The following is a 27129-nucleotide window of genomic DNA, read 5'->3' as shown; positions in this document are numbered from 1 at the left end:
CTTAACGGAGTTTCCCTTTCTTTTGATGAGGAGGAAATGTTTCAATTCCAAAACGTTCCTAAGAAAAATGAAACCAATGGAGGAGCTTGAATTCAACAGCCATTCATTCATTGTTGTGGCGTTATGTTCACGCACCGGCTGGTCCGTTTAGTTTTTCTTGTTGTTATTGGCCACACAAACCCACTGAACTATATTGTCCGACCATCTAGCCGCCATCGTGTTGTTGGCTGGCTGGTTGGTTGCATTAGCCATTTATGGTAAAAAGTAAACATGTTGCTCAATTGACCGACCGACCAGCTGGGTGATGATTGACAGTCTCGCGAGCCTGGGTCTGACTGGCGGGAACTTATGGGTGGTGGGTTGGAGTGTAGAATCGGTCGGTTTTGTTATTACATTTTTTCATTAATTTCCAACTTGGACTTTGACTGCGTTGCTAGGTTGCAATCAAACACACACACGCATCCCACTTAACTAATGGACGCCATACCCCGACTTGGACCCAGACGATTTGTAGTTGAGTACTGTAATTGGTTTTGACTTGAATTATTCATGTGACAAAGTTATTAACGTAATTTAGAAAAACAACAACTACAAAAACAGCAGCGAACGTTTAACTATGTGTAGCACAGAAAAAACTACAACAAGAAAAACATCGGAGGTTAAAATGGGAAACTGTATTAAAAAAAAAAACAGTTCATATTTAGTTGGAACTATTGGAAAATCCACAACTACCATGAATTCAATCAATTCAGCTCTGCTGAACTGGATTTCCCAAAGGAAATCTGTAATTCACACCAGCTGAATTGGATTTTTCACAGGAAATCTACAATTCAGCTTAGCTCAATTAAGGTTTCCATAAAAAAATCTGCAATTCAGCATTGCAGAATTAGTTTTCGGGAAGGAAATCTGCAATTCAGCTTAGCTAAATTAGGTTACCAGTAAGACATCTTCAATTTAGCCCAGCTGAATTAAGGTTTCAATAAGAAATCTTTAATTCAGCCTAGCTGAATTAGGGTTCCAGTACGAAAACTGCAATTCCACGTAGCTGAATTTGAATTCCAGTAAGAAATTTATACTTTAGCTTAGCTGAATTAGCCTTCCAGTACGAAAACTGCAATTCGGCTTAGCTGAATTGGCTTTCCCATAAGAAATCTGCCAATCAGCTTAGCTGAATTGGATTTTCCATAGGAAATCTTCAATTCAGCCCAGCTGAATTAAGGTCTCCATAGGAAATCTTCAATTCAGCCCAGCTGAATTAAGGTCTCCATAGGAAATCTTCAATTCAGCCCAGCTGAATTAAGGTCTCCATAGGAAATCTTCAATTCAGCCCAGCTGAATTAAGGTCACCATAGGAAATCTTCAATTCAGCCCAGCTGAATTAAGGTCTCCATAGGAAATCTTCAATTCAGCCCAGCTGAATTAAGGGTTTCATAGGAAATCTTTAATTCAGCCCAGCTGAATTAAGGGTTTCATAGGAAATCTTCAATTCAGCCCAGCTGAATTAAGGTTTCCATAGGAAATCTTCAATTCAGCTCCGCTGAATTAAGGTTTGCATAGGAAATCTTCAATTCAGCTCCGCTGAATTAAGGTTTGCATAGGAAATCTTCAATTCAGCTCCGCTGAATTAAGTTTTCGATAGGAAATCTTCAATTCAGCCGCGCTGAATTAAGGTTTCCATAGGAGATCTTCAATTCAGCCCCGCTGAATTAAGGTTTCCGTAGGAGATCTTCAATTCAGCCCCGCTGAATTAAGGTTTCCGTAGGAAATCTTCAATTCAGCCTATCTGAATTAGGTTTCCCATAGGAAATCTGCTATTCAGCCCAGCTGAATTAAGGTTTTTATAGGAAATCTTCAATTGGGCCCAGCTGAATTAGGGTTTCCATAGGTTTTCTATTGAAAATTCAATGTTATAAAAAATATTAATGGCCTTTTTATTAACCTAGAAAATTAAAGTGTTAATTACAAATTAAGCAAACATTATGCAATGCGGATTGCGTTAGGAGGGACATACACGAACTCTCACACACACTCACACTTTGATACCTCTCAAAGAGTTGTGTGAAATCATTTATCGATTATGACATTGTATGACCGCGAAAAAAATCAAAACAAATGAAGAAGACACCCATCGAGCTGATCGATTCGCAACACTCTGTGGATGGTCGGCCGTTCGTTCAGCGGCGTCAATAGCCTCCAACCACCACTTCACTCTACACTTGGTTGGTATTCAGTTCCGGTATTGTTTTGAAAGTTTATATTTCTTGTTGTTACGAATTTTTTGCGAGTTTTTCCTCTCCTCTTCTTCGTCTTTTGAGGGCTATTTAAAATTCTGCAAAATATCTACGAACGTTACCGTTTATTATCATCAATTTAAAATTCTGCAAAGAAAAAACATAAAGGAATCCAATAGTTCTTCAACTCCCGCTGGAGGAGAGCTTACCCTCTAAGACAGTCAGGTTTTCAGGTTAATGACCTTCTCCCGCCAAAAAATCCGTGATGAAATGGTGAAATGGTTATTCGCAATTCAAATGAAAACCAAATAAAAAATTTAAATAGAAGAAGAATTTATGCAAACAATTTTTGCTAAATGTAAAGAGGGTCCGACGAATCTGCAGGTATTCTCTTGTGGCCTATAGGAATTTATTCGTAACAGCTTTCCGGGTTATTTTTTCTTTATTACAAAATAAATAAAGAAAAATGTTACACGGTTGATTGACTTTCGGAATAGAATATAGGAAAAAGAAAAACGCTTCCGATCATGCCATAAATCCCTCAAAACTGCTGAGTCATTATAAAAACACTTAACAAGAAAACAAAGGTAACAATTAATACAAATTGTAGCAGGTGCCGGAGCCATAATGACAAGCGAAAAATTAACAATAAACTATAAATTATACTATAATTTTGTTGTGATTGCTATAAATCAAATTATTGTGTAAACACAATAATGAAAAAATAATTATCCAGAAAATTTATAATAAACAGACTATTGTTTGGGAAATATCGCATAAATAATACACAATTAATGAAATTAAGTAATAAATTTGAGGTTATATAAAGAATTATTGTAATTCAGCTACTAGAACCCTTATTCAGCTAGGCTAAATTGCGTATTTCACCCGGAATCATAAATTCAGCTAAGGTGAATGAAAAATTTCGCAATGGAAATCGAATTCAGCTAAGCAGAACTAAAGGTTATCTATTAGAAACCTAATTCAGCTGGGCTGAATTGAAGATTTCCTATAGAAACCTTAATTCAGCTGGGCTGAATTGAAGATTTTCTATGGAAACCTTAATTCAGCTGAGCAGAATTGCAGATTTCCCAGTGAAAACATAATTCAGCTTGGCTGAATTGAAGATTTCTTATAGAAAACTTAATTCAGCTGGGCTGAATTGAAGATTTCCTCCAGAAACCTTAATTCAGCCGGGCTGAATTGAAAATTTCCTATAGAAACATTAATTCAGCCGGGCTGAATTGAAAATTTCCTATAGAAACCTTAATACAGCCAGGCTGAATTGAAGATTTCCTATTGAAACCTTAATACAGCCAGGCTGAATTGAAGATTTCCTATATAAACCTTAATTCAGCTGAGCTGAATTGAAGATTTCCTATAGAAACCTTAATTCAGCTGAGCTGAATTGAAGATTTCCCAAAGAAAATCTAATTCAGCTATGCTAAATTGAAAATTTCCCATGGAAACCTTAATTTAGCTGAGCTGAATTGAAAATTTCCTATGGAAACCTTAATTCAGCTGGGCTGAATTGAGGATCTCCTATAGAAACCTTAATTCAGCTGAGCTGAATTGAAGATTTCCCATGGAAACCTTAATTCTGCTGAGCGGAATTAAATATTTCCTATAGAAACATTAATTCAGCTAGACTGAATTGAAGATTTTCTATGGAAACCTGAGCTGAATTGAAGATTTTCCTATTGAAACCATAATTCAGCTAGGCTGAAAAAGTTTTCCTATAGAAAATATGCAATTCAGCTTAGCTGAATAGCCTTTTTTAAAGGATTTTTTTTTTTGCAGATTTTGACCTCAACTTCGGTTTTTTTTTATTTCATATGTTGTAATATCACTACATTTTTATTGTTGTTGTTGTCATTTTTTGGATGGCTAAGGAATGTGGTCAAAATCTTTTTGGGGCCTTTGTTTACATCGTTGTCTTTTGTTTTTGTTGTTTTTCCTTTGTGCCTAAGTTGTTTAACAACTATTACCAATGTTGTCAGATCAACTACTTTGTTTTGATTACTCATTTCGTTTTTGATTTTTTTTTTGGCAAAACAAAAACAACAACAACCACCAAAATTATTGGTATTTATGTCCAATAACAACAACAAGTCTTGTATTAACTGTCCACCGTTGTTTTTGTTTTTTGGTATGACGACTCTTGTGTTTAGAGTTACGGAATGTTGGAATGTTTGTGGTAGTCGGTTTTCGGCCATTGTTGTTGCTGTTGTTTTGATTAAACAGATCAAGGTTATGTTTACTATACGACGAAGACGCACCGACACGACACGAAGACGAAGTTGTTTATCAATTTAAAGAAGCGACACGGACATTAACCAGTAGTCAAGTGAAGCCAATGGAGCTCCGCATCAGTGGTGTGATAATGGTTAACGTCTTCTGGTGTGAACAGGTTGTTGACTAATCATGTTACTATTTGTTGTAGTTTTTTATTGTTGTTGTTGTGGATTTTCCGTGATGGTATTTAAAAATAGATTACACTTCCCATTTGAAAAAAATTAATATCGAAAAAATGGATGTGAAAAATTATTGTTTCTCCCCTGGTGTCTAAGGTCACCTCAGCTGGAGGGTATTTTCCAATTCGAATATTTCCTTGAAAATTAAATCGAATTTTCTACCTTGACTTTTGCGGTGCGATTATACCTAGCAGTGATAATTGAAGACACATGTCTTGTTGGCTCGCTTCAGTGCCAATATGTTGTCGTTATAATGAGTTTCAATTATTTTTTTCTGTACTTGACATTAATTTGATGTCAGCAGAAATTAATTGTACTTCGCTGAATATGGTTTTCCATAGGACATTTGCAATTGAGGGCAGAAAATCTTCAATTTAGCCCGGCTATATTAAGGTTTCTATAGGAAATCTTCAATTCAGCCCAGCTGAATTAAGGTTTCTATAGGAAAATTTCAATTCAGCCCAGATGAATTAAGGTTTCTATAGGAAATCTTCAATTCAGCTTAGCTGAATTTGGTTTTTCATAGGAAATTCAGCCAATTCAGCCTAGCTGAATTAGGTTTTTCATAGGAAATCTTCAATTCAGCCCGGCTGAATTAGAGTTTCTATAGGAAATCTTCAATTCAGCCCAGCTGAATTAAGGTTTCTATAGGAAATCTTCAATTCAGCCCATCTGAATTAAGGTTTCTATAGGAAATCTTCAATTCAGCCCAGCTGAATTAAGGTTTCTATAGGAAATCTTCAATTCAGCCCCCAGCTGAATTAAGGTTTCTATAGGAAATCTTCAATTCAGCCCAGCTGAATTACGGTATATATAGGAAATCTTCAATTCAGCCCAGCTGAATTAAGGTTTCTATAAGAAATCTTCAATTCAGCCCATCTGAATTAGAGTTTCTACAGAAAATCTTCAAGTCAGCCCAGCTGAATTAAGGTTTCTATAGAATTTCTATAGGAAATCTTCAATTCAGCCCAGCTGAATTAAGGTTTCTATAGGAAATCTTCAATTCAGCCCAGCTGAAATAAGGTTTCTATAGGAAATCTTCAATTCAGCCCAGCTGAAATAAGGTTGCTATAGGAAATCTTCAATTCATCCCAGCTGAATTAAGGTTTCTATAGGAAATCTTCAATTCAGCCCAGCTGAATTAAGGTTTCTATAGGAAATCTTCAATTCAGCCCAGCTGAATTAAGGTTTCTATAAGAAATCTTCAATTCAGCCCAGCTGAATTAAGGTTTCTATAAGAAATCTTTAATTCAGCCCAGCTGAATTAGAGTTTCTACAGAAAATCTTCAAGTCAGCCCAGCTGAATTAAGGTTTCTATAGAATTTCATCAATTCAGCTTAGCAGAATTAGGTTTACAATAGAAACTTTTCAATTCAGCGTAGCTGAATTACAGTTTACATAGGAAATCTTCAATTCTGTTTAGCTAAATTAGGTTTCCAATAGAATATCTTCAATTCCGCTCAGCTGAATTAGGGTTTTTATAAAAAAATTCAATTTAGCCTAGTTGAATAAGATTGCCCATACGAAATTTTCAATTCAGCTTAGCTGAATAGGGTTTTTACGAATAGTGTTTCATTATTCAAACCTTGTTAACTTAATTATCTGCCGTTAATATGTTTATTAGTATGGCACCTTATCGGAATTTTAATTTGTTGTTTGTATTTACATTGTTGCCCAGACATTAATAATTTTTACACAAACAAAACAAAAAAAGCAACGTTAACGATATAATAAATATAACTCACGTTTCAATAAACACAATACAATGTAAATAATGAATATTCTGAAAATCAAATCTAGCTACCTGTTTCCAAAACAAACAACAAAAAGTTACGCCAGTGTTAATGACAATGTGGAACCTGTAATATTTCACAAAAAAATAATAATTATCTGAATATAAATAATTAAATTAATTATCGGATAGAACCAGACATTAAAATAAAAAATAATTACCCCTAAATATGGCCTGCCTATCGGATATTGATTTAGCTACCTTGCATCGAAGTCGCCTTGAGGAGAGATTCAATTACAAACTTTCCTTTCAACAACAACATCATCCCCAACAACATCATCTCTATGAGACGGGTGGTGTTTACAGTCCACGACGTCCCTGTTTACCACGTAGTATGGTGAACGGTGATGTCGGAATAAAATCGACAAATTTGGATGAGCTAAATGGTCACACGGCCATGGATGATTTGACAAAAAAATTAAATCGTTTGAAATTCTTGAATAAACAAAAACTACTAAATCGTGGTGAATCATCATCCAGTCTAGAGGAGGAAGAGGATTACAATTATTTTTCATCGACCACAAGGAGACGGAGATCGGGAACGTGGCCGTAAGTAATACATGAGTCAAATAAAATAAATCCCTAAACATAGAATACAAGAAATTTTTCATTCAGCTAAGCTGAAATGGAGATTTCCTCCTGAAACCCTAATTCAGCTAAAAGAATTGCAGATTACCTATGGAAACCGAAATTCAGGCGGGCTGAACTGAGGATTTCGTATAGAAACCTTAATTCAGCGGGGCTGAATTGAAGATATCCTATAGAAACCTTAATTCAGCGGGGCTGAATTGAAGATTTCCTATAGAAACCTTAATTCAGCGGGGCTGAATTGAAGATTTCCTATAGAAACCTTAATTCAGCGGGGCTGAATTGAAGATTTCCTATAGAAACCTTAATTCAGCGGGGCTGAATTGAAGATTTCCTATAGAAACCTTAATTCAGCGGGGCTGAATGAAGATTTCCTATGGAAACCTTAATTCAGCGGGGCTGAATGAAGATTTCCTATGGAAACCTTAATTCAGCTGGGTTGAATTGCAGATTTCCTATGGAAACATTAATTCAGCTGGGCTGAATTGAAGATTTCCTATGGAAACCTTAATTCCGCTGGGCTAAATTGAAGATTTCCATAGGAAACCTTAATTCAGCTGGGCTAAATTGAAGATTTCCATAGGAAACCTTAATTCAGCTGGGCTGAATTGAAGATTTCCATAGCAAACCTTAATTCAGCTGGGCTGAATTGAAGATTTCCATAGGAAATCTTAATTCAGCTGGGCTGAATTGAAGATTTCCATAGGAAACCTTAATTCAGCTGGGCTGAATTGAAGATTTCCTATGGAAACCTTAATTCAGCTGGGCTGAATTGCAGATTTCCTATAGATACCTTAATTCACCTGGGCTGAATTGAAGATTTCCCCTGAAAACCTAATTCAGCTAAGCTGAATTGTAGATTTCCTCCTGAAAACCTAATTCAGCTAGACTGAATTGAAGATTTCCTATTAAAACATTAATTCAGCTGGGCTGAATTGAAGATTACTTACCTAAATTATTCGGGCAATAAATCTCCACTTTAATTGGCCAACATAAACCTACCATAATTATTCACCGAAAGCTTTTGTTTGTTATTGAAAGCTTTATCATCTCTCTTTATCTTGTATTGTTTTGCTTCCTCTCTTTTTGTTTCTCTTTATTGTTATTTTAATTGTGTTGAACTTAAAAACCCGTTATTGTACACTCATAAAAATTCATCCATTATTACTAACCTAGACAACATCCGATCAAAATTTATTTATAAATAAACTATTATTAAAAAACATAGCAAATAAAAGAGGAAGGGGTAAAGCTTCAAAACATTTTCAGAATTTTAAATAAATTTGAAAACAATATTATTTTTGGGGATTTACTTTGATGTTGTTTTGATTCTTATTTTGAATATTTTTTGCAAATCATCAAATCGCATACGAGAAGAATATCAAAACTATTCGGTACCAGTGTGTATAAGGTGCCACCAGCCAAGTAGCATAGACAGCTTAACAATAAATAAATGATATTTGAAACAAAAAATAACAACAACAAAATTAAAAATAATAACAACAAATTTGGGACTCGTTTTAAGAGTTTTGTTTATGTTTTTTTTATTTTGATGTTTGGAATTTTTTAATGATGATTATTTTTTTGTTTTATTATTAAATTAATCGGTTTGAACCGGTTAACTGGGAGAGGATGATAATTTTTTTTAATTTCAAAGGATTTCAGAACCGATCCTGAAGGTCTCTGAAAAAAATTAAAAATATTTTTAAAATAAATTTCGAATTTTTTTATTTTATTTGTCACTAAATTTACATGTTGCATTTTATTATTGAAGTTAAAAAACAAAATTAACATAAATTTTCATTTACACAACCCGACATTGAAGGAAAAACACTTCCACATCAATGCCATGCCATTGTAAGAAGTATTACATTATTCGCCATGAATCGCATAAAAACAAAATGAAACTCTGTCTAGAGAATTGATTAAATCCAATCATTTTAATCGTTATTTCATTTCGAATTTTCGTTCAGTATTATTTTTTCGTAGTTGCACGTGTTATCAAAAGAATTTTATTTCGTCTTCAAGGTCCTCAAGGCACAGGAAAGTTTTTCGTTTAAAAGAAAAATACATATTTAATAGGCTAGGGATGACCATACATAATATCTGGGATATTTTCCTCCCACATCTTCAAAAGAAAATTGTATTCAGCTAAGCTAAATTAAAGAATTTGAGCTAGAAACTTAATTCAGCTAAGCTGAATTGAAGATTTCATACAAGAAATCTAAGCTGAATTGAAGATTTCATACTAGATATCTAATTCAGCTAGGCTGTATTGGAGATTTCCGGCTGGAAACCAAATTCAGCTAGGCTACATTGAAAATTCCCTAAAGGATACCTAATTCAGCTAGGCTAAATTACAGATTTCCAAAAGGAAACCTAATTCAGCTGAGCTGAATTAAAGATTTACTAAAGAAACCCTAATTCAGCTAAGCGTAAATGAAGACTTTCCACTTGAAACCTAATTCAGCTAAGCTTAAATGAATATTTTCCACTTGAAACCTTATTCAGCTAAGCTGAATTGAAGATTTCTTAATGAAAAACTACTTCAGCTAAGCTGAATTGAAGAATTCTTACAGGAAACATAGCCGAATAGAAGATTTCCTACATAAAACCCAATTCAGCTGAGCTAAATTGAAGATTTCTTACTGAAAACCTAATTCAGCTAGGCTAAATTACAGATTTCCAAAAGGAAACCTGAGCTGAGCTGAATTGTAGATTTCCTTCCAGAAGTCTAATTCAGCTATGCTTAAATAAAGATTTTCCACTTGACACCTAATTCAGCTGAGCTAAATTGAAGATCTCCCTCGGGAAACCTAATTCAGCTAGGCTGAATTGACGATTACATACAAGAAACCTGATTCAGCTATGCTGAATTGAAGATTTCATACAAGAAATCTAAGCTGAATAGAAGATTTCATACTAGAGATCTAATTCAGCTAGGCTGAATTGGAAATTTCCGGCTGGAAACCAAATTCAGCTAGGCTACATTGAAGATTCCCTAAAGGATACCTAATTCAGCTAGACTAAATTACAGATTTCCAAAAGGAAACCTAATTCAGCTGAGCTGAATTGTAGATTTCCTTCCAGAAATCTAATTCAGCTAAGCCTAAATGAAGATTTTCCACTTGAAACCTAATTCAGCTAAGCGGAATTGAAGATTTTCTACATTAAACCTTATTCAGCTAAGCTGAATTGAAGATTTCTTAATGAAAAACTACTTCAGCTAAGCTGAATTGGAGACTTTTTACGGGAAACATAGCTGAAAAGAAGATTTCCTACATAAAACCCAATTCAGCTGGGCTAAATTGAAGATTTCTTATTGAAAACCTAATTCAGCCAAGCTGAATTGAAGATGAAATCTAATTCAGCTAAGCTGAATTGATGATTCCTTAACGGAAACCTAATTCAGCTATGCTGAATTGAAGATTTCCTAAAGGAAACCTAATTCAGCTGTCCTGAATTGAAGATTTCCTAAAGGAAATATGCAGAATTGCATATTTTCTATAGAAAACCTTATTCAGCTACACCAAAATAAAAAATTATTATCGGAAACCCAATTCAGCTAAGTTATATTTAAAATTTTCTACAAAAGAGCATATTCCGCTAAGTTTAATTTAGAATTTCCTGCAGAAAACTTAATTCAGCTAAGCTGAATTGAAGATTTTTTATTAGAAACCTAATTCAGCGAACCTGAATAGAAGAATTCCTATTGAAAACCTAATTCAGCTAAGCTGAATTGAAGATCATCTAAAGGAAACTCAATTCAGCTAAGCTGAATTGAAGATTTCATGTAGGAACCTTAATTCAGCTATGCTTAATTGCAAATTACCTACACAAAACCCAATTCAGCGAAGCTGAATTACATATTTCCTATGGGAAATCTAATTCAGCTAAATTAAATTGAACATTTTTTTGCCATTCTAGAAATCTCTAGAATTTCAATTTATTTTCCTCCCCCCATTGTCATGCCTACTCTACCTTTAATCTATTTGTTTTCTTTTTTTCTTTTCAATTTAATAAATAATTAATTCGCCTTATTATTGTCACAAACATAATACTACGCGCTATCGTTCGTATGTATATAGACAAGGTACTGGCCGAACGAACGCCCGTCCGACCGCTTAGAATTAAAACGCAACAATCAAATTAATTTTTGTTGTTTTACACCTTAAGCAGAGTAGCAGCAGCAAAGCGTTCTTTCCGCAACCAAAAAAAATATCAGAATTTTTTTAGTGATTTCAAAACACTTTAAAAGTTCAGTACACTATCGATAACGCTTGTAGACACGCCACATATATATGAAACATTATAGCACCATAATTTGCCAAAAATAAAATACGGAAAATTATATTCTTTGTGATTAAAATTAAGGAAATTTTCTAAAAATTATAAATAAAGTGATTTGAAGTTGTGAAAAAAAAACTACAACAAAAATGTCTTTATAAAAATTAATAAAAAATGTGTGTTTGAAAAAGGTATATAGAAAATAATACAAATAAAAAATTATTATAAAAAGATGAAAATATTTGTTACAAAAATTTAAAAAAAAATTAATAAAAAAATCTACATAAATCAAAAAAAAAAAAAATATATATATATAAAAAATATGAAGAGTTTATAATGTGTGTTTTTTCCAAATAATATAATTGAAAATTTCTCTGAATATTAATCTTAAAATAAAATCTTGAAGATACTGGTCATGACACAATAAATAGGTAGTCCATATAGCGCAGCTGATGACTTGATTAACTGTCAAAGTGCGTAATTTCTACTTGAATTCGAAAAATTCTCCAAAATTCTGTGTCTTGAAACTCTCACCGCTCATAAACTCTCACTGCCTCCTCACATCCTTCAAATAAGATCCTGTACTGTTTTCGGTGCAAATGATGACCTGATGATCTAACGAATATTGTGTAAAATGAAAACTTGGAATATAATCATCTCATCTCGTCATCTCATTGAAACCTAATTTTTAAATTAACATTTTTAATAAAAAAATATTAGCTTCCCAAAATTTCAATTCTGGCATAAATTTTATTTAAGGCTCTTCTGGTTCCACTAAATTTCTTTTACGTCCCTGCTCAGCTAGATTTGTATCCAGTTTCTTTAAATTTTTGTGTTCAAAGTACATACTTCTATTATTCTGGAAAATACCTTCTCAATAAAAAACAACAGGTCAAAAATCAATGCTAATTATTCCAACGTTACGTCAATTAATTCAGATATTTATTTTAATTTTACAAAAATGAACCGGAGAATTTAAATTAAATTTTAATTGGAACAAAAAATTTCAATTTAATTGGAACTGAATTGATATTCAAAAAACAAAACAAAAATAATTAACATTTAAAACAATTAAAAAAATAGCTGGTTCCAATAATACGCTTTTGGTATTCTAATAAGAAAACATTCCAATAACCTAACAAGAAACATGTTCAGTTATTCTAATAAGGATCTTTGGTCTTCATCAGAAATATTGTTTTAGAATCCACTAAGATTGACATTTTATTTTCCACAAAATGATCACCATAAAAAATTTCTGGCTTCAATAGGACTTTTTTGGTCTTCTAATAAGAAAAAAATCAACAAGAATATTTTTATGTTATTCAAATAAGAGTCTTTGGTCTTCATGGTGATGAAGGCTTATACTGAACATCTTTTTTGGATTCCAATAAGAATACTTTTTTTAGAATCCACTAAGAATAAAATTGTATCTTCCATAAAATGATCTCCATAGAAAATCATTGGCTCCAATAAGTAATTTCTTTGGTCTTCAAATAAGAAAATATTCTGAAAATCTAACAAGAACAATTATTATAATGTTATTCCAATAACGATCTTTGGTCTTCATAGGATTGGCTTATAATGAAGATCTTTTTGGATTCCAATTAGAATGCCTTTTTATAATACACTAAGAATAACATTTTATCTTCCATAAAAATATCTGGGTTCGATACGACTTTTTTGGTCTTTTAATAAGAAAAAATCCAACAAGAAAAATGTTTATGTTTTTCCAATAAGGATCTTTGGTCTTCATAATGAAGGCGATCTTTTTTGGATTCCAATAAGAATACTTTTTTATAATCCACTAAGAATAACATTTTATTTTTGGTCTTAGTCAAACATTCCGAAAATCTAACAAGAAAAATTATTATTATGTTATTCCAATAACGATCTTTGGTCTTCATAGGGTTGACTTATAATGAAGATCTTTTTGGATTCCAATAAGAAGGCTGTTGTTAGAATCCACTAAGAATAAAATGTTATCTTCCATAAAAAGTCTCTCACTCCACCAAAACAAATCTTTAGACTTCCAATAGGAAAATATTATGAGAAAAATTGTGATTCCCAACGAGAAGAGTTTTTTTACTAAGAACAACATTTATCTTCATAAAATGATCTCCATAAAAATCTCTGGCTCCAATAAGACATTCTAGGGATCTTTGGTCTTCATGAGGAAGGTTTAAAATGAAGATTTCTTTGGATTCCAATAAGAAGACCATTTAAAAATCCACTAATAATAAAATAAGAAGACTTTTTGTTCTCCAATATAAATATCTTAATAGATTTCAATAAGAAGATATTTTTGGATTCCAATAAGAAGTCCATTTGGTATCCAATAAGAACACATTTTTTTATTCTATAAGACGATAATTTTTATCTTTCTTTATGTTTAATATGACTTTTTTGTGTTTACAAGAATACCATCTGCCTTCTATAATAGTGCTCTAATAAGAAAACTTTCCGAATATCCTTTTTGATTACCTTTTGTCTTCTTTTATGCGATATTTAGGCATTCTATAATCAGACCGTTTGGCTTTTGTATTAGGATCTAATTTTTGGTCTTCTAATAAGAAATTTTTTCGATTTTTTTAGTAAGAAAATGTCTCAGGTATTCTAATAAGGACCTTTAATCTTCTTTTGGTTTTCCAATATGAGGACAATATTTGATTCCAATAAGCAGAACTCTTTGGATACATCAATACATTTTGGTCTCCAATAAGAAGACATTTTTGCCCCTTTCTAGCTTTTCTTAGGATGACTTTTACAGAGAATCTTTTTTATTTTTATTTTTAATCAGCTGTTATATATCATAGCTGATTTGGTCCTTCGACCTAATATATATTCCCACAATTAATTACACTCTCCTCGTATTTTTTTCAGATAGCCTATTAATATTTGATATTTTAAAAATGACTTGGCATAATTTTCAAGTCAAGTGCAAGAGAGTAAGACAGAGAGAGAGAAAGAGATATTATATTAGAGTCGAGTACCAGCAATACTATTATCCATTAGCTGAGTACTAACAACAATATCGACGTCAGATAATTTCATTAACAGAAATTTATATTTCAATGTGCAATAACTTGATATTTAGTTTTTGTTATTATTACTCCCGGTATTGACTTGGCTGTCAATATAGCTTCTCAAAACAATAGGTTGGTGGACGGTAATTAATAAAGAAATGGGCGTAAATTGGACACCATTATCAATTGTTAATTGAGTTTATCTCGAGTTAGCTGTACTCCCAACAAATCCACAACACAACAATAGGCTCAAAAATATATAGGATCTAATGATAGATTGATACGGATTTTTCAATACTTCTTTGTACAACTTTTATTGAGTAATGATCGATTTCATTCCATTATGAATGAATGATTTGTAGTTTTCAATTTTTTTTTTTACATTCCCGTTGAAATGGGGCAATTTGATTTGAATTTTTTTTCCTTTGATTATCAGAGCTTAGCGATTTATTTCGATTGTCTATGAATTACATAGAGACTTCAACACATTCCAATTAAACAAAGATAAATTATCGTAACCGAATCAAACCGAACTGAACAAAAAATCAAAAATAAATTGGTAATGAACGCAATGAATGAATTAATTGGCCGATCATCTGTGGCCAAACCATTACGTGACCTAATTACAAATTCAAAGGGGTAAACATTTGGAATACAAAAAAAAAATAAAGAGTGTGGCTAATCAAATTTCAAGCCAAGAAAAAAACTTGGTGTCGATTTAAAAAAGTAAAAATTAGCATAGTTGTGGGAATGAATATTCAGCGATTGGCAGGTTCACTGGAGTTGCGTTCAAATAAAATGGGTTAATGGGTACAAAAATAGTCGGTTAATGGCAGAAGAATCCCCATGCGGAACTTATGTTAAAGATACCCTCAGACAGAATAGGATATATTCATTGCTGCGGCAATTATGTGCCTCATCGAAATATTGGTTATAGGCTATGGCATACTTTTTTCTGGTATATCCTCGAAATAAAAAATTTCTTTACCGTGGGTTGTGTTGTGATATTCCGCTTATAATTGTGGCCTGTAGATAGATTCGAAAAAAAAAACAAAAAATAAATTTTTTATGCCACTTCTTCTCAAAGTTATTATCTGATCATCACCGAAAATTATAGGCGATGTCCGTCCTTGACCATAACAGGAACCTCATGGTGGAACATTTCAAAGCGACCAGCGCTATATTTCCGCCCTCCAGTGTGGTAATGTCATACTAAATAATATCTGAATACGTAAGATCCTGTAAATATTTACGTGTAACTCCCACATTCGAGTACATATGACAATAAAATTGATGGCAATTTAAAGGCCAGCCACTCCTCTTGGATATACTATCAAAATCTCGGGTCTATGTGCCTCAGGGGTAATTATATACGCTATAGAATACAAATTTTGTCATTTTTCGCACAAAAGTCAGGATCCATTTGACCCGCTAAATATTGACTGATCTTCATCTAAACAGGCCTGCTTATTCTTTGGCCTGATCCCCTTCTCCATGTAAAAATTCGCGATTTTTGGGTAGTAACTGCGGCCTCTGACAGAAAAGCCGACAAATTTAGTATTTGGTCCATTTAATCCCCTAAATATTAACCGATCTTGGCCAGAACCCATCCTGGATGCAAAATTTCGTGAAGATTGATCCATAACTGTGGCCTGTATCGTGATTACAAATTATAATGGACAGACGGACGGACACATATGTCTAGATCGATTCAGCTGGTCGAGATATTACAATCGGTATACTTAAAGGTGGGCGTAGGACCAATATTTCGCGTCGTTACAAACTCTTGGGGCTGTACAAAGCTATAATACCCTGACAACATAGTTGTGTAGGTTATAAAAATTATTGATACATTTTTTTCCTATAAAAAAATTATTAATAAATTTTTTTCGTATAAAAAAATTACTGATGATATTTTTTCCTATAAACAAATTACTGATGATATTTTTTCCTATAAAAAATATTTTGATGAATTTTTTCCTATAAAAAATATTTTGATGAATTTTTTTCCTATAAAAAAATTTTTGATGAATTTTTTTTCCTATAAAAATTATTGATGAAATTTTTTCCTATAAAATTGATTTTTTTCCTATAAAAAAATTTTTTTTTTCCTATAAAAATTATTGATGAAATTTTTTCCTATAAAAAATTATTGATGAAATTTTTTCCTATAAAAAATTATTGATGATTTTTTTTCCTATAAAAAAATTATTGATGAAATTTTTTCCTATAAAAAAATTATTGATGAAATTTTTTTCCTATAAAAAAATTATTGATGAATTTTTTTCCTATAAAAAAATTATTGATGATTTTTTTTCCTATAAAAAAATTATTGATGAATTTTTTTCCTATAAAAAAATTATTGATGAAATTTTTTTCCTATAAAAAAAAAATTATTGATGATTTTTTCCTATAAAAAAATTATTGATGAATTTTTTTTCTCAAAAAAAAATGTTGATGAATTTTTTCCTATAAAAAAATTGTTGATGAATTTTTTTCCTACAAAAAATATTTTGATGAATTTTTTTTCCTATAAAAAAATTATTGATTAAATTGTTTTTAAGAAAATTATTGATGAAAATTTTTTCTATAATTAAAATTTTTCTATAAAAAATTACTGATGAAATTTTTTTCCTATAAAAAAATTACTGATGAAATTTTTTTCCTATAAAAAAAATTACTGATGAAATTTTTTTCCTATAAAAAAATTACTGATGAAATTTTTTCCTATAAAATAATTATTGATGCATTTTTTCCTATAAAAAAATTATTGATGAATTTTTTTCCTATAAAAAAATTGTTGATGAAAATTTTTTCGTATACAAAAATTATTGATGAATTTTTTCCTATAAAATATTGTTGATGAAATTTGTTCCTATAAAAAATTGTTGATGAAATTTTAAAAATTGTTGATGATTTTTTTTCCTATAAAAAAATTATTGATGAAATTTTTGCTATTTTTGCCATGTAAAAATTCGCGATTTTTGGGTAGTAACTGCGGCCTCTGACAGAAAAGCCGACAAATTTAGTATTTGGTCCATTTAATCCCCTAAATATTAACCGATCTTGGCCAGAACCCATCCTGGATGCAAAATTTCGTGAAGATTTTAACTGTGGCCTGTATCGTGATTACAAATAATGGACAGACGGACGGACACATATGTCTAGATCGATTCAGCTGGTCGATTTTTTATACTTAAAGGTGGGCGTAGGACCAATATTTCGCGTCGTTACAAAGTCTTGGGGCTGTACAAAGCTATAATACCCTGACAACATAGATGTGTAGGTTATAAAAATTATTGATGCTTTTTTTCCTATAAAAAATTATTGATAAATTTTTTTCGTATAAAAAAATTACTGATGATATTTTTTCCTATAAAAAATATTTTGATGAATTTTTTCCTATAAAAAAATATTTTGATGATTTTTTTTCCTATAAAAAAATTTTTGATGATTTTTTTTTCCTATTTATTGATGAATTTTTTTTTCCTATAAAAAAATTATTGATGAAATTTTTTCCTATAAAAAAAAAACATTGATGAAAATTTTTTCCTATAAAAAAAATTATTGATGAAAATTTTTTCCTATAAAAAAAATTATTGATGAAAATTTTTTCCTATAAAAAAAATTAGTGAATTAGTAAATTTTTTCTTATAAAAAAAATTATTGATGAACATTTTTTCCTATAAAAAAATTATTGATGAATTTTTTTCCTATAAAAAAATTATTGATGAATTTTTTTCCTATAAAAAAATTATTGATGAATTTTTTTCCTATAAAAAAATTATTGATGAATTTTTTTCCTATAAAAAAATTATTGATGAATTTTTTCCTATAAAAAAATTATTGATGAATTTTTTCCTATAAAAAAATTATTGATGAAATTTTTTTCTATAAAAAAATTATTGATGAAATTTTTTTCTATAAAAAAATTATTGATGACATTTTTTTCTATAAAAAAATTATTTATGATTTTTTCCTATAAAAAAAAATTATTGATGATTTTTTCCTATAAAAAAATTATTGATGAATTTTTTCCTATAAAAAAAATTGTTGATGAATTTTTTTCCTCAAAAAAAAAAAAAATGTTGATGAAAATTTTTTCCTATAAAAAAAAATTGTTGATGAATTTTTTTCCTACAAAAAATATTTTGATGAATTTTTTTCCTACAAAAAATATTTTGATGAATTTTTTTTCTATAAAAAAATTATTGATTAAATTGTTTCCTATAAGAAAATTATTGATGAAAATTTTTTCTATAATTATTGATGACATTTTTGTATAAAAAATTACTGATGAAATTTTTTTCCTATAAAAAAATTACTGATGAAATTTTTTTCCTATAAAAAAAATTACTGATGAAATTTTTTTCCTATAAAAAAATTACTGATGAAATGTTTTTCCTATAAAATAATTATTGATGCATTTTTTCCTATAAAAAAAATTATTGATGAATTTTTTTCCTATAAAAAAATTGTTGATGAAAATTTTTTCGTATACAAAAATTATTGATGAATTTTTTCCTATAAAATATTGTTGATGAAATTTGTTTCCTATAAAAAATTGTTGATGAAATTTTTTCCTATAACAAAAATTGTTGATGATTTTTTTTCCTATAAAAAAATTATTGATGAAATTTTTGCTATAAAAAAATTATTGGTGATACATAAAAAATTATTGATGAAATTTTTTTCTGTAAAAAAATTATTGATGATTTTTTTTTTCTAAAAAAATTATTGATGAATATTTTTCAAAAAAAAATTTCATAATTTTTTATATTAGTTTTTTATTATTTCTCAATTCTATTCAAAATTTTACCAAAGATTTCCATACAATCCCCTTTTTTAAAGCGTTAAGAGTTGCCAATCGCTTTGTGTGAAAAGATTTTGGAAAGAAATATCTTCAAAAACTGCCGGCAACATGATTTGATTTGTCATACAAATCTCTCTCACCTCTATAGACAAACAAATCAACGTCAATAAAATAAACAATAAAATTTGCTCTTCTCATCAAAGTTTTGTTGTTGTTGTTCAGTGTTTGGCTAAACGCAACGATCTTTTGCGTTTAAATCGTGTTAGCGTTTACGATATTGGAGACAGACTGGCCAACCTGACAGCCTGCCTACCAGCCAGCCAAACAAACTAAAGCTTTATGGCCAACACCGATGACTGTGGGTTACCAGTGTTAATATAACCTTCGTTAGCATAGCAGCAGTTGACGGGATTTTTAAAGTGACGCATAAAACAAAAACTTCAATTAAGTAGATAGATAGACGATCGAATGATCAGATCTGAACATATCGATTGCACGAACAATAAAATAAAATAACTGATTAAGTGTGACAAAACAGAATTTTAAGTGTTTCCAGCTAAAAGACAATCCTCCACCTACGATAAAAAATAAACAACCATTAAAATGGAAATTTAATTCGAAAAAAAACCATTTTGAATTCTCATTTTCATTGACAACAACCACCAGACAACTTGCCTGTGTTCTCTCATTGTGTGTTTTTTTTTTGTGAATTTCCTCCAACAACAAGTTCAACAACTTTGGTTTTGTTTACAAGCGCATGCAGGCGGAAAAAGGGAGAAAGGAAAAGCTAACAAAAATTTTTTTATTGTCTCCAACTTTTTTGTGATTTTATTAATAAAACGACTGAATTTAAAAAAAATAAACGTTTTTTTCAAGCAGGTGTTCAAAAAACAAACCTGTTGTCAAAAAAAATATCATAATTACCCCCCACCATCCCCATCATGTTCCCCAATAATAAAATTGCCAATAATCGTCATCTGTTCCCTGAAAAATTATCAGAAGATCCACTGCCTCCACTCCATCGTCTGGAGGAACAGCAGTTTGTGGGTTCGTCGAAAAACGGTGTCATTTTTGAAACTGATCTTAAAAATTCCACAACAGATGGCATGGAAAATCTCTCATTGATGGATAAAATTCATCCTTCAATGCGCACCCTAAGGTATTCAATGGTGATTATTTGAAAAAAAAGAATCATAGTTTTTTTATGGTTGTATTGTTCAAAACCAAAAATTAAAAAAATATATATTTTTTTGTTTATTTTTTTTGAATTTGAGGGACGGTGTATGGAGACGATGCTGCCATTAGAGGTGTGCTTTAACCTTCTGCTGGCTTAATTTTTATCTTCTTCTTCTTCTTCAAAAATCATCATCTTTATTATGATTGTATGTACTTAGTTTTAAAATGTCAATGAAATTTCAAAATAGTGTTTTGTTGACAATAATGACTATGTTGGTGTGAGTATCGAAGTGCTCTTTACACACCTCCAAAATTTATCTTCACTTCTCTTTTTTGTATTTCTAAAAAAAAAATTATTGATGAATTTTTTTCTAAAAAAAATTATTGATGAAATTTTTTTTTTATAAAAAAAAATTATTGATGAATTTTTTTTCTAAAAAAAAATATTGAAGATTTTTTTTCTAAAAAAAAAAAATTTTGATGAATTTTTTTTTTCTAAAAAAAAATTATTGATGATTTTTTTTTCTAAAAAAAAAAATATTATGAAAAAATTTTTTAAAAAAAATATTGATGATTTTTTTTCTATAAAAAAAATTTTGATGAAATTTTTTTTTAAAAAAAATATTGATGAAATTTTTTTCTAAAAAGAAAAATTACTGATGAAATTTTTTTCTAAAAAGAAAAATTATTGATGAAATTTTTTTCTATAAAAAAATTATTGATGATTTTTTTTTTCTAAATTTTTCCCAAAAAAAAAATTATTGATGAAATTTTTTTCTAAAAAAAAAATTATTATGAAATTTTTTTCTAAAAAAATTTTTATGAAATTTTTTTCTAAAAAAAAAAATTATGAAATTTTTTTCTAAAAAAATTATTATGAAATTTTTTTCTAAAAAAAAAATTATTATGAAATTTTTTTCTAAAAAAAAAATTATTATGAAATTTTTTTCTAAAAAAAAAATTATTATGAAATTTTTTTCTAAAAAAAATTATTATGAAATTTTTTTCTAAAAAAAATTATTATGAAATTTTTTTCTAAAAAAAATTATTATGAAATTTTTTTCTAAAAAAATTATTATGAAATTTTTTTCTAAAAAAAATTATTGATGAAATTTTTTTCTAAAAAAATTATTGATGAAATTTTTTCTAAAAAAAAAAAATTATTGATGATAACCTGGCAACCTTGACATAAGACGGCGGTTCTTTACCATCTGTTGCTGTTATCTTCCACTTTTGGCAAATACCGGTTAGTCCTTTTGGGATTCCCGGTCTTTGCGGAAGATTCCGACTCAGCACTCGTCTTCCTGATATCAGAGCCATTTTCGTCTGCTCTCGTCAATGGATTCTGGTGGCAGTCTCCTTTGACGTTGGTTTGACTTAGCTTTCTCTTACTATCGGTCGACGGCAAGCTCTTTTTCTTTTTGGCAGATTTTTTCGCCTCTCATCCGGAAAAAATTTCTTCGCCGTTTTTTTCGCAGAAAAAAATTTTTGGCTTATTTTTTCTGCATCTCTCCCTTTTGTTCAATTTTTTGTCGAATTTTTTTCTATGCGAAAAAATTTTTGTCGAATTTTTTTCTATGCGAAAAAATTTTTGTCGAATTTTTTTCTATGCGAAAAAATTTTAGTCGAATTTTTTTCTATTAGAAAAAAAATTTTGTTGAATTTTTTTCTATGCGAAAAAAATTTTTGTTGAAATTTTTTCCATGCGAAAAAAAATTTTTGTTGAATTTTTTTCTATGAGAAACATTTTTTTTTGAATTTTTTCTATGCGAAAAAAATTTTTGTTGAATTTTTTTCTATGCGAAAAAAATTTTTGTTGAATTTTTTTCTATGCGAAAAAAATTTTTGTTGAATTTTTTTCTATGCGAAAAAAATTTTTGTTGAATTTTTTTCTATGCGAAAAAAATTTTTGTTGAATTTTTTTTATGAGAAAAAAAATTTTTGTCGATTTTTTTTTCTATGCAAAAAAATTTTGTTGAAATTTTTTCTAAGAAAAAAATTTTTGTTAATTTTTTTTCTTTGAAAAAAAATTTTTTTGTCGAATTTTGAATTTTTTTCATGAGAATACAATTAATGTTGTGTTCACCTGAAACAAATAACGCAAATCTGTCACGGATACCTTTTTATTGCGTTCCGATCATTAATCATACTCACATTGTGTATTGTTTCCTGCTCTATATAAAAATTCTGGCAATGTCATCATCATCATCTTGAAATGCCGGAATTCAACAGAATTCAAACAAAATAACTGACCTTTCTCTCTCTGAAATGACTAATTTTCATTGTTTGTTTATGGCGACTACAATATTTAAAACAATGGATTAAGCCAAAAATAAACATATCTCTCAATATATTTAAATTACGACACATTATGGAACAGTTCCGAACAATCGGAACAAGAATCTCTGTCTTTTTTCAAAATCATTATTTAATTTCCTATTATTTTCTTGATTTCCTTGCAGGCGCACACGAAGTCTAAACGCTCCCTCGCCATTTCAACAATTCGGACCATGTGGACGCATTATGAAAAATCCAGCCATGGTGATGCAAATACAAGATCCGGCCAGTCAGCGTTTGACCTGGTACAAGCCACCTCTGACGGTGTTGGTAATCAAAAAGGTACGAGACTCCACTGTGATGGCACCATTTGTCCAGCTGGTCGAATGGTTGGTACAGGAGAAACATATGGTGGTATGGGTTGAATCGGCGGTACTCGATGATCTCTCACTGCAGGAGGATAAAAGATTTCAGAATATCAAAGAGAAATTAGTTACATTCAAGTAAGTTGGCAACACTGTTTTCAAATCAAATTCAAAACAAAAAAATAATTTTATTTTTCTCTCCTTTCCCCCCTTTAGAGATGGCCGTGATGATCTTACCGATCGCATTGATTTCATTGTTTGCCTTGGCGGCGATGGCACCCTGCTATATGCCTCTCTGCTGTTCCAACAGTCGGTGCCACCGGTAATGGCTTTCCATTTGGGCTCTTTGGGTTTTCTTACACCATTCCAATTTGATAATTTCCAAGAACAAGTAACCAATGTGCTGGAGGGTCATGCTGCCCTTACGCTGCGCAGTCGTCTGCGTTGTGTCATCTATCGGAAAAGTGATCGCCGCAAGGATTCCGATTGCCAACAGAATCAAATGAATTGTAGTATCTCAGGTGATAGTGGAGTGTCGATGGATTCCTGTGGTGGCGGTGCAACACATAATGCCAGTGGCAAGAGTGGTAGCCGGGCTCCGTCAACAAATATTTTGGTGAGCTTTTGGAATACCTCTCAATGTTCGTAAACTAATTTTGTTTTTCCTCAGGTCCTCAACGAAGTGGTCATCGACCGCGGCCCCTCACCATATCTCAGTAATATCGATTTGTTTTTGGATGGCAAATATATTACCTCGGTCCAGGGTGATGGTTTAATCGTTAGCACACCCACGGGCAGTACAGCCTATGCTGTGGCAGCTGGTGCCTCAATGATCCATCCATCAGTGCCCGCCATTATGGTAACACCCATTTGTCCACATTCGTTAAGTTTTCGTCCTATTGTTGTACCTGCTGGTGTTGAACTTAAGGTAAATATCCTGCCACAAGCTAATATAAACGAAATTAGATCGTCGTAGAAAATACTCCATAGCAGAAGTAGTTAGACCAATAAAAATCGTTTCTAATGGACCTTAAATAGGTGAAAATTTCCTTTAGTCTCAAATTATACCCGAAAAGTAAAAAGAGTCAAACTTGTTTACTTCCCACCATGAGTAGAACCCATTGCCATCATTGGAAGATATTTTTATTATTTTCCTGCTGACCTCTGGATGCCAAAACTCGGTCAGAACCCTCATATGGAGGCATGAACTACATTACAAAATTCTGCCCGTAGGTTTCCTTAGGCTTTGAGAAACCTAAATACAAAGTTTGAGCTACTTTGTTTCGAAAATGTAGCTTGAGTCCTCACAATACCTAGAATCGCTTAGCACCCTGATATAGAGACATGAACTAACATTGAAATTTTTCTGTCGGTAGGTTTATTTAGCCCTTGGGAAATCTCTATGTCTAATTAGAGCCACTTCGGTTCGAATATTAAGGCAGGGGAGCTTTTAAATACCTAAAATCGGTCATTAGCATTAAAAAATTTCTACCAGTAGATTTATTTAGCCTTTGAGAAACCTCTATGCCTAATTAGAGCCACTTTGATTCGGAAAATGAAGCAATGGGCTTCTAAATACCAAAAATCGGTTGGAAGTCTTATATAGAAGCATGGACTACATTGAAAAAATCTGCAAGTAGGTTTATATAGCCCTTGAGAAACCTCATTGTTTAATTTGAGACACTTCGGTTCAGGAAATGAGGCAGGGGTGCTTCTAAATACCTAAAATCGGCCAGAACACTTATAAAGAGTATGAACCAACATTGGAATTTTCTCCCAGAAAGTTTATTAAGCCCTTGAAAAACCTCTATGCCTAATTAGAGCCATTTTTATTTCCAAAAATTTTTCCGGGAGGCTTCGAATCGGTCAGGACCCTAATAAAATATTGAAATTTTGTTTTGCCAGTAGGTTTCTTTAGACTTTGATAAACCTTTATGCCAATTTAGAGGTACTTCGGTTCGAAAAATGAGGCAGGGTGGATTCGAAGTACCTAAAATCGCTTAGGACCCATATATGGAGGCATGAACTATATAGCAAAAATTCTGCCAGTGGGTTTATTTAGCCCTTGGGAAACCTCTAAGCCTAATTAGAGCCATTTTTGGTTCGGAAAATGAGGCAGGGAGGTTTCAAATACCTAAAATCGGTCCGGACCCTTATCTGGAGGCTTGAACCAACATTGAGAATATTTGGCAGTAGATTTATATAGCCCTTAGGAATACTCTGCTTCATTACAGTAATTTTTGGTTCGGAAAATGAGACAGGAAGGCTTCGATTACCTAAAATCGGTCAGGACCCTTATATAGTTCGAAAAATGAGACAGGAAGGCTTCGATTACCTAAAATCGGTCAGGACCCTTATATAGAAACTTGAACCAGCATTGACAAATTTCTGTCAATATGTTTCTTCAGCCTTCAAGAAACTTAAATGCCAAAATAGAGCCACTTCGGTACGGAAAATGAAACCAAATTTTATTATCAGGACCTCAAATGTCTAAAATCGGTCGGAACATTCACATAGAGCTCATATCAGTAGGTTTCATTGTCCTTTGAGAATCTGAAAACCCTAATTTTAGTCACTTCGGTTGGAGAATTAGGCTAAGGCCTTCAATATACCTGAAATCGGTCGGCACCTATATATGGGGGCCATATTTAAACATGGACGTACATCGAAAATTGTATACCACTAACCGTCCGTTTTTTATCCGTCTCTGGCTTAGGTCTTTTTCCTTATAGAAGAAAAAAATTGTCAGCCACGGCTGAAGTATTTTCTCACAGTATAGAAAAAAATTTTCGTTCAGCCCGATTTTTTCTCCCTCTAGAAAAGAATTCCCCATACCCGACTGAGGTATTTTCTCCCCGTAAAGAAAATCGTCAGCCCTGGTTGAGGTATTTTCTCACCGTATAGAAAAAAATCGTTCAGGCGGGTTTGAGTTATTTTTTTCGGCATAGAAAATATCCGTTCAGCCCTGCCTGAGGTATTTTTCCCCTATAGGAAAAATGAGGACGTTTCATCCTCATCCTATAAATCCCAGAAACTTTCCGACTAATGTTTTTTTATTTTTATCTCCCCAGATTTCCGTATCACCCGATAGCCGTAACACATCATGGGTCTCATTCGATGGACGCAATCGTCAAGAACTATTCCATGGCGATAGCCTGCGGGTGACAACCTCAATATATCCCGTGCCAAGTATATGTGCCCAAGATCAAATATCCGATTGGTTTGATTCCCTAGCCGAATGTCTACATTGGAATGTACGCAAGAAGCAAAAGTGTCTCGATGAACTATCCGACCTAACAGCATCGGGATCTGAAGATACCCTGGATGAATTAGAACGAGGCTCGGATTCGTTACTAGATAGTTAAAAATTCCATGAATAAAAAAACACAACAACAAAGCAATACATATAACAATTTCATTAGTTATACGAAATGAAAGAAAATTTGAGAATATTCATAACTGAAAAAACATAACCTATACATTGGTGTTATAGATAACAAAAAGGCTTATCATTGTAAGGAAAGCTTTCATTGTAAGCTTGTATATTTTCTTTTCTGTTTTTTTATTATTAATTATTAATTTGTTTATTTTATTTTTTATTAATTTTATTTTTTATAAAATATAGTTATAACAAAAATTAAAAAGAAAAAAACAATTGTATTATGTTTTTTTATATATAATAGGGAAAAAATTGTAATGAACAGTTGAATGAGTATAGAAATGAATATAACAAATTGTTGCCAATTTATTATTATAGTTTAATTGTAATTGTTTTAATCTTTACAATGAAAGATGATAACAAAAAGAAAAAAAACAAAAATAATATTTGTAAGCAAAAGAAAATAATATTATGTGAAAAAAGAACTCGTTGTTTAAGAAGCTCAAATTCCTAGATAATGGAAATGGTTTATATTATTATATATTATAAATATTATTATTGATTATGATTATTGTTATAAAAAAATTAAAAAACAAACAAAAAAGAGAACAGAATTCTTATTCGAAATATGCTTTCCTAGTATAATTTAAAGAATGCTTATATATATCCCCTATTAGCGACTTAATATTTGTAATACTCTCCTGAGCCTCTTCTTTGAAAATGT

General features: G+C 31.1%; 1 protein-coding gene across 1 annotated transcript in view; it reads left to right on the top strand.

The window, feature by feature from the left end:
* LOC133328624 (NAD kinase) overlaps positions 1–26391 on the top strand; it is a 41112-nt gene extending 14721 nt beyond the window's left edge. Inside the window, exons 2-5 of the mRNA XM_061537167.1 lie at positions 22847–23164; positions 23243–23642; positions 23697–23954; positions 26098–26391. Of these exons, the coding sequence (XP_061393151.1) occupies positions 22847–23164; positions 23243–23642; positions 23697–23954; positions 26098–26391 (1270 nt within the window). The remainder of the gene's footprint in view (positions 1–22846; positions 23165–23242; positions 23643–23696; positions 23955–26097) is intronic.
* The last annotated feature ends 738 nt before the right edge of the window (positions 26392–27129 follow it).

The sequence above is a fragment of the Musca vetustissima genome, unplaced genomic scaffold (genome assembly GCF_032173495.1).
Source record: "Musca vetustissima isolate MV318-11 ecotype Yass unplaced genomic scaffold, APGP_CSIRO_Mvet_v1 utg11543, whole genome shotgun sequence".
Classification (NCBI taxonomy): Eukaryota; Metazoa; Arthropoda; class Insecta; order Diptera; family Muscidae; genus Musca; species Musca vetustissima.
Note: the sequence above shows the minus strand (reverse complement) of the source record. Positions and strands in the feature narration are given on the sequence as shown.